The following is a 12410-nucleotide window of genomic DNA, read 5'->3' as shown; positions in this document are numbered from 1 at the left end:
TTCAAAGGGTCAGCTTTGTCACACTGTGTCACGCTGAATATCCCCGAGAACAACGTCAAGGGTACACGTGTCTGTGGAGTGCTCAGCCACTTGCACGTTAATTTCACGAGCAGGCTATTCTGTTGATCGGATCAACTGGAACCCCCAACGTTGTAAGCAACGGAGTGCCAACAACAACAGTGTATGTATGTATGTATGTATGTATGCATGTATGTGTGTGTGTGTGTGTGTGTGTGTGAGTGTGTATACATATTGTTCTTATTATTACGTCTTCTAATAACAGTGAAGGGTAGCCAATATTTTATAGAGTTTATATTCATAAGAGAATATTTAAGCTTTCATTATTAGGAATTTCATAGGCTCATAAACAAACACATGTAACCCATTCACATGTTTTCAGTTTTAGCCGTATGTGATTTGAAAAGCACATTGTTATTGGATGTTAATAAGTTTCATCCCCATTGGTTGAGGCACATGATACTATCATGAGACACACTATAGTGCTATTATATTATAAGGGAGGCAACTTTTGATAGTAAATGAGATCTACTCTTTCTTTTTCCTTGTTATTTCTCAGTCAATTGGTCGGTATTTCTTGATCAATTGGTTGAAAATGTTCCAAGAGAAATTATTATTTGTCATGGCAATTGAAATTGAAATGACTACAAATTTTGTATTGAGCGATACCACAATCTGTTTTAATATATGCAATTTCTCAGACAGATGTGGTCTACAGTCATGTAACCCATTAGAGTATGGGTGAGCTTTGTCAATGACATATCATCGTCATGTCTTTGCTCTCTGAACTTCAAGGTAAATTAGATCGAGCATAGAGTACATACTATTTTAAGACCTTTAGGATTGCTTTTTGTAAAACATCAAGTCTAACAAAGGGAACCAAACTTAAAATTGAGGACCTACCTTTTATATGCAACTAATTCTTCACTTCTGGCAAACATTTGAACAATTAAGTATAATGTTTATTACTGATCAATGGTTACTGTTTTTTTTTATGTTGACAGTCTTCTTGGATAACCAGATCTTACACAACAGCCAAGGCATTTTTGAGCATTCTTCTCAGTTCATAATATTGATTTCAAATTTTGGCACAAGGCCAGCAATTTGGGGGAGGAGATAAATCAATTATATCAACTGGTACTTATTTTATTAACCTATTTACCTCAAAGTATAAAAGGTATAATCAACCCTGGCAGCATATGAACTCAGAATATAAAGACAGACAAAAAGCTGCTAAACATTTAGCCCACTGTGCTAATGATACTGCCAGCTTATTACCTATCTCATGTAAAAATATTGATAACTTTAACAAATTTTACTTTACTTTTTTCAAATCATCACCCCTCGAATAGTATGATCATGTTATATATCTGCTTTGTTTCATTTCTATTTCTGTCAATACAATTTCTCTTTTAATAATTTCTTCTTCCTTTCCTTAACATCTACACTTTTACTCTTTTACTTGTTTCAGTCATTTGACTGTGGCCATGCTGGAGCACTGCCTTTAGTCGAGCAAATCAACCCTGGGACTTATTCTTTGTAAGCCTAGTACTTATTCTATCGGTCTCTTTTGCCGAACCGCTAAGTGACGGGGACATAAGCACACCAGCATCAGTTGTCATATAATACTAAGGGGACAAACACAGACACACAAACACACACACACACATATATATATATATACATATATACGACGGGCTTCTTTCAGTTTCTGTCTACCAAATCCACTCACAAGGCTTTAGTCGGCCCGTGGCTATAATAGAAGACACTTACCCAAGATGCCACGCAGTGGGACTGAACCCGGAACCATGTGGTTGGTACTTTTCATTTTATCCCATTTTTCATTTTTTAAATAATTTTCTCCAGATTTCAATATATATTCATATGTTTTTATACAGTTTCCAGTTTTGTCAATTAATAAACCATATTAATTCATGTATAAGTCCCACCCCAAATTTAGTTTAAATCTTGGTACAAAGACTTTTTCCTTACTATTCAAACTTGTCCCATGCATAAGATGTACCTCAGGTTTTTCTTTGATCAGGACACTTTATTTCACATTGCCCCAGTCCACTCAGCTGGTAAAAATGATTTGTACCTGTATTTCAAAAAGCCAGCCTTGTTATACTCTGTGTCACACTGAATTTCCCTAAGAACAACATTAAGGATACACACGGCTGCATAGGGCTCAGCCACTTGCATGTTAATTTCATGAGCAGGCTGTTCTGCTGATCAGGTCAACTGTAACACTTGTCCTTATAGCCGACAGAGTGCTAATTAATGTGTGTGTGTGTGTGTGTGCGCGCGCACGAGTTTGTGTTTTCTTCTCTTAGCAATGCATTATTGTTGTAAAATGATTATCACTGTCATACAAACAGTGTCATTCATTTCCAGTATTCTGAGAGAACATGTCTGGCCATGGAGAAATGTTTACCTTGCTTGGAAACAAGTGAGGGTTGGTGACAGGAAAGGACAACCCATGCAACCATAGAAAAGTGGACTTCAAATTGATGATGATGATGATGATGATGATGAGGGTGATGATGACGATGACGATGATAGAAATAAAACAGGATGACTGTCCCAAGTTTGTGGGATGTTAATCTTAGCATCAGATGTACCCCAGGTTTTTCCTTGAGCAGGACACTTTATTTCACATTGGGATTGCTCCTAGAAAGTTCCCCTCTGAGACACAAGTCAGGGCAAGGTTGTTTATAGAAGACCAGTTACCCATGCATACCAGCCTCCCCTCTCTATGCTACAAATGTTATCTAAGGGAAAGGCAAATGCTGATACAGCTTGGCACCAGTGATATCGCAACTCATTTTTACAGCTGACTGAATGGGAATTATGTGAAATAAAGTGTCTTGCTCAAGAACACTACACACAACTCGCTCTGGGAATTGAACTCACTACCTCATGATCATGCGCTCAATGCTCTAGCCACTGAGCCATGTGCCTTCACTCCACCCAGTATATAGTACATACATTTGTGATATTGATTTCAAATTTTGGCACAAGGCCAGCAATTTCAGGAAGGAAAGGAAATAAGTCAATTTCATCGACCCCAGTACTCAACTGGAATCAATTTATCAACTCCTGCAGGTTGAAAGGTAAGGTCGACCTCAGCGGAATTTTAACCTAGAACATGCAGATAGACAAAATACTGCTAAGCATCTTACAGACATTTGTGATATTGTTTTCTATTGTTGATAACCTCCAAGTCTACTCTGATTTAGTGAACTCATTATGAAAGGAGATCCTACCCTGACTATCACATCTTATATTTCTGATACAATGTGTCTAATATATCTTTCTAGAGAAAGATTTGGCTGCTCTTTCTAGTAGGTTGAGCACTCATGTAGAGACTCCTTTCTTTGATTCATATTCAGAATGTGTATTCATGGTGTAGAAGGGAACTGTATTTAGATAAGTGAGATTAGCAAAAACTTTTGGACACTGACCTTAACATGTAAACATATTTACTCAAATATAACCTTTGGCATATCAATTACTAGAATAAGCATCAATATTCACAAAAACAACAATCTCTCTCTCCCGCCACCCAACTTTCTCATTCACACACTTATTTACATACCAGACATACCCCATACATTCCATCCTTCACTGAATTTGATATTTTTCCATACACATGTTGATTTCTGGTCTAACTCCAACTTCCTGCAACTGAAGATATTATATTATTAAATAAGCTTTAAAGAGCTGCCACTTATGGAACCACAACTATTTACCAACTCATCACTTCCTTCTTAACTTATTGAAACATTCTTAAGAGCCTGATATAATTTTGACAGAGTTCAGCGTCAAATATCTCTCTGTACCATTTGGTTAGCTATGCTACTCAACAATATTATTCATATTCTATTTAGTATAATCTCTCACACAATAATACTTTGCCATAATGGCATCGCATTTAGTATGGAAAATTCTCCATGTCAGAAATATGCTGTCTTGCTGTTGTTGTTCTTTAGCCCCAAGTCAACCTTGACTGAGTAAACTTATGATGAAGGGAATTTCAGTTATGACCATCGTGTGTTTTGTTTTAATTTTTTTCCCCCCAGATGTACTGTATCTAGAATTATCATCATCATTTTATGTCTGCTTTTCGTGCTGGCTTGGATTGGACAGTTTGACATGGAGCTGACTAGCAGGGAGCTGTCCAGACTCCAGCTGTCTGTTGTGGCATGGTTTCTATGGTTGGATGCCCTTCTTAACACCAACCACTTAACAGTGCATGCTGGGTACTGTTTTACATGCCACCAGCACAGGTGCATTTATGCAGCACTGGCACAGGTATGTTGATGCAGCACCAGCACAGGTGCATTGATACAGCACAGGCATGGATGCTTTTTAAGTGGTGCCAGCACCTGAAAAGACAAGCTTGTTTGTGTGGAAGACAATGATTTTACTTAGCTTGATGTGTCTTATCAAGTACAGTAAATCCTCACATCTCCCAGTTCCTTGTCATCTCCTCAGTGACGCCCAACATCTGAAGATCCTTTCTCACCACTTCGTCCCACCCACATCTTCCTGGGTAGCCTCCACAATTAGAGCTTGGCACTTCCTTTTTGTGATTTGTCTGTTTTCTAACTTATTAGGGCTTTGGGTTTTGCTAAATTAACTCTGAGGCCCTTAGATTCCAGGCTTTGTTTCTACAAAAAGTTTCCTTCCTTGACTGTTATTTGTAACAGATCAAATAATCATGTAAGTAGTGACGGTGTTGCACTCACAATTATAAGATTATAGCTTTGATTCCCACACTGGTGGTGTGTTGTGCTTTTGAACAAGACACTTCATTTCACATTGCTCCCATCCACAGAGCTGTAAATGGGAAACTCTGCAAAGGACTGATATTCCATTCAGGGAGAACTGTTGACCTGCCTACCAAGCCAACAGGGTGGCATCATTTGAGAGCTACAACAATGCAAGGAAGTGCATTGTGATTAGCAGTGTATAACAACATCCAATAGTTTAGTTGATGAAGGGATATATATAGCGGTTAGGCGTGTTGCTCTCAGGATTGAGAGATCGTGGTTTTGATTCTCAAACCAGCTTCATGCTTTTGTTCTTGAGCAAAACACTTCATTTTACATCACTCCAGTTCACGCAGCTGTATATAATGCAACCCTGCAACAGACTGGCCTTTTGACCAGAGGGAATATTAGCCTGCTCACTTAGCCAGAGAAGTTGCATTATTTAAAAGCTAAAAAAATCATGTAAAGTGCATTGTGACCAGCGATGTATAACAACATCTGATAGTCTGGTCAATCATGTGATATATATATATAAATATAAATATATATACATATATATATATATATTACTACTACTAATAATAATAATAATAATAATAATAATAATAATAATAATAATAATAATTATAATCCATGGATGGAATTTATAAATATTTTAATGCATTCCTACGAGTGTTTCCATGAATCACATTTCTTATGATCAAACACATGTAGCGATGCATTCCATCCATGGATTATTATTATTATTATCATTATTATTATTATTTTTATTATTATTATTATTATTACTATATTTATCCTACCTTCTATTGGCCCAGCTTGGTGCAGCCCCCAAAAAGCTGCTATTGTCAGTTGGTATCATTAGGCCCACATATGCATATTCAAAAACGTTTCCTATAAACAAACCTAAAGGACACACACACACACACAATAGTCTTTTGAATAAACTTTTTCTGCCAAATTCAATTTATAAGGTATTAGTCAACTTGAAGTTATAGTAGAAGACACTTGCCAAGGTGCACTGCAGTCAGACTGTGAAATCAAGAACCATTTCATTGTGCAATAAACTTCTTAACCATACTTGTTCTATTTGTTCCTAGGAGGGGCTAATGAGGAATAAATTCCTAGAAATAGTAACCAAATGTCACGTATATTAAAGTTTACCATCTTGGACAATGTAGTCCCAAATGCACTATGCCTGAAACAAAATGTAGATAGTATTGTCATAGTTGGAATATCTTTCATCACAGCACAGTTTAATAAGAGTAACCTGGGGTTAAACAATTCAAGACAAGTAAAATATAAATTTGATTCTCAGAAGAGTTTCTGTTTCATGGGAACTGAATGTTTTGTTTGTGGTTGAAAGAAAGATTTTCATTTTGGCTCTAAGAATCTTCTCATTCAGAAAACAATAGGAATATTTAATGCTTTGTCACTGAGTTTAAAATGAAGACATGGATTACATTAAAGAATGATAAAAGAAAACTTACCTATTCTTGAACAGAAAACGAATTGTGCTATTAGAGTCTATTTTCCCTGAGTGACTGTCACGGAAAGCTTGTTCCCATTTAGATATAACATCACATACCTGTAAATAAAACATTCTCATATAAATATAATACATACACGTATGTATGTATGTATGTATGTTCGTATGCATGCATGCATGCAGGTATGTATGTGTATATATATATATGTATACATACACACACACACACACACACACACACACATATATATATATATATATATACACACATATATAAAGATGATATTATACATTTTTATAGTTGCATGATATGTAGAAGACACTTCGAAACACAGACCACCCAAAGTGGCTTCCAACAGAGGGACCAGCTATCACGGGTTAACAGCTATATGGTCAAAAAGCCTGATTTAAGATATGAAAGCTGAGAAAACAGTTGGGCCATTTTGTATAGTCAGTGAGATGCTGAGAATATCCAGTGCTCACACCAGTTAATTATGTAGTCAATCAGATAGTTGCAGGGAGGTGTCATACCCAAGGGCCAAAAAGACGCTCAAGACAGAAACAAGTTATGTGTTGAAATCTCTTAAACAAGATAAGAAATGACAATGAGTTCAATGAGAAATTTAGCATGCAGGAGAAAGCAAAATTTAAAATCAAGGGTCCACAAAATAAATCTAGCTAGGTTTAAGTTCGCTAGAAAGATGACAAGATTTCACCATCAGGAAAGTGGACAGGCTTGATGTACTAAAAAGGAATAAGGAGAAATTCCAAATGGAGAGGTAATATTTATCCCACTTAAATGTGGATGGTTTGTTAGAATAAACTATACCAAGGTAGATACCATGAGAGAAATTCTCATATTGGCTTTTGGTGTCAAATGCACTCTTGTTTTGCATCAAAAACCGATATGAGAGTTTCTCTCATGGTATTTACTACAGTATAGTTTGTTCTAACAGAACATCCACATTTAAATGAGATAGATATTATCTCTCAGATTTAATACTGCCTCTGTCACTAATATATGAATTCCATATTGTCTCCCCAATGTAAACTATGGGTGTACAAGTGGTGTTGTGGGTTATAGAGAGGTTAATAAAGAAAGAAGATTTTATATAAAGAAAAAGGACAGAATATATAGAAAAAGGTAGCAGTAAGAGGATCTAGGAAATAAATTCTTTCAAATGCTCAAGAAACTCCATATTTGAGAGCTTCTCTTACTTAAGAGACCAAATGATTAGGTTTGAGCAGGAACAGAGTCGTTGATGTTCAAGATGTTACCTCTACTGGTAACAAAGTGCTTCTGGTTCTAAGTGAAGGCTAAATTGTAAGATGAATGTGTATGAAGTGCAGTGCAATGTTACATGGTGGAAATCATGGGTATTGAATGTAGATGATGAGTAAAGGCTAGAGCATGCTTTGGTAGATGCGTAATATTAACCAGCATGAATGATGGAGTACAAATGAGCTGAGAGCAAAACTAAGTGTAGGGAAAATTCAGTATAGTGTGCAAGAGAGATGATAGTGATAGTGTGGACATGTAATGTGTTTGACGATTTGACAGTTGGGTGTAGAAGTATAAATGTTCAAAGTGGAATCTGCAGAAAAGGAAGACTTAGAGCAGAAGTGAAGAAATCTGATCGCAAGAGGTTGAATCCATGCCAGGACAGGAAAAGTAGATATAAAAACAATGTGTGTGTGTGTTTGTGTGTGTGTGTGTGTGTGTGTCTGTGTCTGTGTGTGTATCTGTGTGTGTGAGTGTGCGTATGTGTACATACAGAAAAACACAAAAGAATGGAGAATTGTACATTATTTAATTAGCTTACACATGTTTCATATAGATTGGTAAATTTAAAAATTCTGCAATGTAGTAATCATGCATATTAATTAATCCTTTATATGATGGACTAAGATTCCACAGAAATAGAGAAATTAAACATCATCCTATCCTTATCAAAGCTATACCACACTACTTTCATTAGAGAACATTTTAAGGGAGACAGTTGTAAAACTAAAAATATATGAACAGTATAAGGAGTAGAGAAGGTTTCCAGTGGACCTACTTAGAAATCGTACTTCTCAGATTAAGCTAAAATTTATAATGGTACTTAGGGTTGAGGTATTGAGCTGGTAGAATTGTTAACGTGCCAAACAAAATGTCTAGTAGCATTTCTTCTGACTTCACTTCTGAGTTCAAAAGCCACTGGGGTCAAAACTTTGCCTTTCTTTACTTCAGGGTTGGTAAAATAAGTACCAGTTGAGTACTGGGGGTCAATGTAATTGACTTACTACCTCTCCAAAAAGTACTGGCCTTGTGCTAAAATTGAAAACCAATATGGTTCTTAGAGTCTTCAGTACAACCTGTCGATTTGATTAAAGTTTATGGTAAAATTCCTACTCTCATTTAAACTATTACTGGCCAGTTCAAATACATATGCAGAACCAAACTATTTGGTAGATAATCATTTAAATCATGATGGAAATGTCATTTGAACAGTATTAATTCTAAATATAAACTATGAGAAGACAGGCTGAGTTAATGAGAATTTTAAAGGAAAATAACCAATATGTTATAGACTACGGAAGATATTCTATTTCAAAAATATTTTCCTCAAAAGAATAAATATCTAAAAATTGAAATTATTGTGATATGATTAAGATAAATGAATGTGAAAAAATAAAATTAAAGTGCTAAATCTAAAAATAAATTTTAAACTAATCAAAAAATAATAATTAAACGATCTAATTGCAGAACTTAAAAACAATTCAAATAATAATAATGATGATTTCAAATTTTGGCACAGGGCCAGCAATTTCAAGGGAGGAAGTAAGTTGATTACATTGACCCCTGTGGTCAACCGGTACTTATTTTATTGACCCAAGAAGATGACAAGCAATGTCAACTCCGGCAGCACTTGAACTCAGAATGTAAAATTAGGAAAAATGCTACTAAGCATTTTTCCCAGCACAGTGACGATTCTGCCAGCTCACCACCTTAAATAATAATAATAATAATAATAATAATAATAATAATAATAATAATAATGATGATGATGATGATGAAAATAATAATCTTTTTATTATAGCCACAAAGCATGATATTTGTGGGAGGTAGTAGTCGATCACATCGACCTCAGTACTCAACTGGTACATATTTTATAGATCTGAACGGAACAAAGATAAGGTTGACTTTGGCAAAATTTGAGCTCAGAATGTGAAGATGGATGAAATGCTGCTAAGCATTCACTCGGCGTGCTAACAATTCAGCCAGTTCACTGCCTCACCAATAATAATGATAATAATAATAAAACAATAATAATATCATTTAGAAAATTAAGATAATTGAAATAATCAGACAAAAAAATTAATATTAATGCATCTACTAAATAATACTAGCTATATAAAATATACTAAATAAACAAGATGAAGAAAGATAGACTCGACCTATATTAGGGTACACCAATTAGTACCCCATTTATTTGGGAAAGTTTTAACCCTTTCGTTACCAGCCCAGCTGAAACCGGCTCTGGCTCTGAGTACAAATGTCTTGTTTTCACAAGTTTTGAATTAAAATCTTCCACCAAACCTTAGTCACAATTTATGTTCCAAACCGTAGCTAAATGATAACTAAGTTATTTCACTAAATTCTTTGTTATATTTGAAGTAATTGAAAGAAACAAAGAGCATCTCAAAATAAATACAGTAACGAAAGGGTTAAAGGTTTTTTGTAAGTAAATGTGTACAACTTAACGTTAATTCATTTTTGTTTATTTAATATGTTAGATTTGGATGTAAAGATATGCAGTGTCTCCTTGAGGCATTGCATAGCTGTTTCCTTCTATCAGAGGGCAGTGCACTATTTATTATAGACCATTTAATACCTTACCTCACATTCCTCCATTTGAAACTCCAGACATAAAACTTGATAATATAATCTTGACTTAAAATCAGTTGTGCAAGCACCTATATAATAGTATATGATAGTTACTGAAAATTTATAAATTTATAAAAGTTTTTTTCTTTATCATTGGTTATACAATGAATATTCCAGTTGGTTTTTTTATTATTAAATATCCAGCTAAATCTATATTTGAGAAGTTTTTTTTTTTGTGTGTCTGAAAAGTTCTTATTGTCTATATTAGGTGTTGAGCTAGGAATCTCTTCTGTATTAAGTTATGATAGATTTGATATACATGTTTTCTCTATCCAAGCTAGATATTTCAAATTTATTATCTATAACTCTAAGTCGTTTTTCATTATTACACTTTATATTATCATTATTGTTATGATTATTATTATCATTATTACAACAATTACCATTAATATTATTAAAATTGTTATTATTATTAGGGTGGTGAGCTGGCAAAATCGTTAGCACACTGGGCAAAATGCTCTATGGCATTTCGTCTGTCTTTACACTCAGAGTTCAAATTTTGCCGAGGTTGACTTTGCCTTTCAAACTTTCAGGGTCGATAAAATAAGTACCAGTTGAGTACAGGGGTCGATGTAATCAACTAGTACCCACTCCCAAATTTCAGACTTTGTGCTTTTAATAGAAAGGATTACTATTATTATTATTAGTAATAAATAATTATTATCATTTGACTTGACTCAAGGTTGGTTTTGTTTCTGGTAGAATTTATGTGGGTCATGGGTATCTCTTTTACTTTTTTACTCTTTTACTTGTTTCAGTTATTTGACTGCGGCCATGCTGGAGCACTGCCTTTATAGCCGAGCAAATCAACCCCAGAGCTTATTCTTTGTAAGCCTAGTACTTATTTTATCGGTCTCTTTTGCCGAACCGCTAAGTTACGGGGACGTAAACACACCAGCATCGGTTGTCAAGTGATGCTGGGGAGACAAACAGACACACAAATACAAATACATATATATATATATATATATATATATATATATATATATATATATATATATATACATATACGACGGGCCTCTTCCAGTTTCCGTCTACCAAATCCACTCACAAGGCTTTGGTCGGCCCGAGGCTATAGTAGAAGACACTTGCCCAAGGTGCCACGCAGTGGAACTGAACCCGGGACCATGTGGCTGGTACGCAAGCTACTTACCACACAGCTACTCCTGCACCTATTACCTGTAGCTTTAAATATCCACATGATTTCAATAAGCCATCAAGTGTTGAAAACACTTCTGATGATCTTTCTTGATCCTAAGAGGTAAACTATCTGTTGAAGCTCTACAGGCCATTCCATTCCAATCTCATTTAATCAGTTCTCTATGACACTACTACTACTACTACTATTACCTTTATCACTATTATTTAGTGGATTGGGGGAATCCATTTCATCAAACTCTCTTAACTTGATAATGTTATACATATGTGTGTATGCGTGTGTGTGTGTGCATGTGTGTGTATGTATACACACACACATACACACACACACATACACACACATGTATGATGACTATTTAAAGGGAAACAAGAATGAACGAAAGGATACACACACAAGCAGATGTAAGAACACACAGATATACACAAACATGCATACACACACACACGCACACACACACACACACACACACAGGTACATAGAGATAATAATTAATCATGAAATTTTGAGATTCTAACAAATCAAGAATCCTGATAGAAAGCTGATAAATATTCTCGTTATGTGAGGCAATGTAGAAAGTTGAGATAACGATCTTATTGAAATATTCTAAATAATGTAAAGAATCATTAATGAATAGGGATTTAAAAAAAAATACTTCAGTTTAAACAGTGTGGACAATACAGTGGTAGTGGTAATTATAATGATGGTGGTGGTGGTGGTAGTTGTGATGGTGGTGGTGGTGGTAGTAGTGGTGGTTGTGATGGTAGTCAGGGTACTTGTGATAGTGGTGGTGGTCTTGGTAGTTGTGATGTTGTCGTTGGTGGTGGTAGTTGGGATGGTGGTGGTGGTGGTGGTGGTAGTGGTGGTGGTAGTTGTGACAGTGGTGGTGGTAATTGTGATGGTAGTGGCAGTTGTGATGGTGGTGGTAGCTGAGATAGCAGTGGTGATGGAAATGTTGGTTGAGGCAATGGTAGTCGTTGTAATGGTGATGTTCATAGTGGTAGTCATGGTGACCATGGTGGTGATGATGGTGGTGGTGGT

General features: G+C 35.4%; 1 protein-coding gene across 1 annotated transcript in view; it reads right to left on the bottom strand.

Moving 5' to 3' along the window:
• The window catches only part of LOC106876747 (uncharacterized protein CG43867), a 115098-nt gene that overhangs the window by 10559 nt on the left and 92129 nt on the right, over positions 1–12410 (bottom strand). Inside the window, exon 11 of the mRNA XM_014925434.1 lies at positions 6284–6381. Within this exon, the coding sequence (XP_014780920.1) occupies positions 6284–6381 (98 nt within the window). The remainder of the gene's footprint in view (positions 1–6283; positions 6382–12410) is intronic.

Source organism: Octopus bimaculoides, chromosome 6 (genome assembly GCF_001194135.2).
Source record: "Octopus bimaculoides isolate UCB-OBI-ISO-001 chromosome 6, ASM119413v2, whole genome shotgun sequence".
NCBI lineage: Eukaryota > Metazoa > Mollusca > Cephalopoda > Octopoda > Octopodidae > Octopus > Octopus bimaculoides.
The sequence above is the reverse complement of the archived record's forward strand: the minus strand, read 5'-3'. Positions and strand labels throughout refer to the sequence as shown.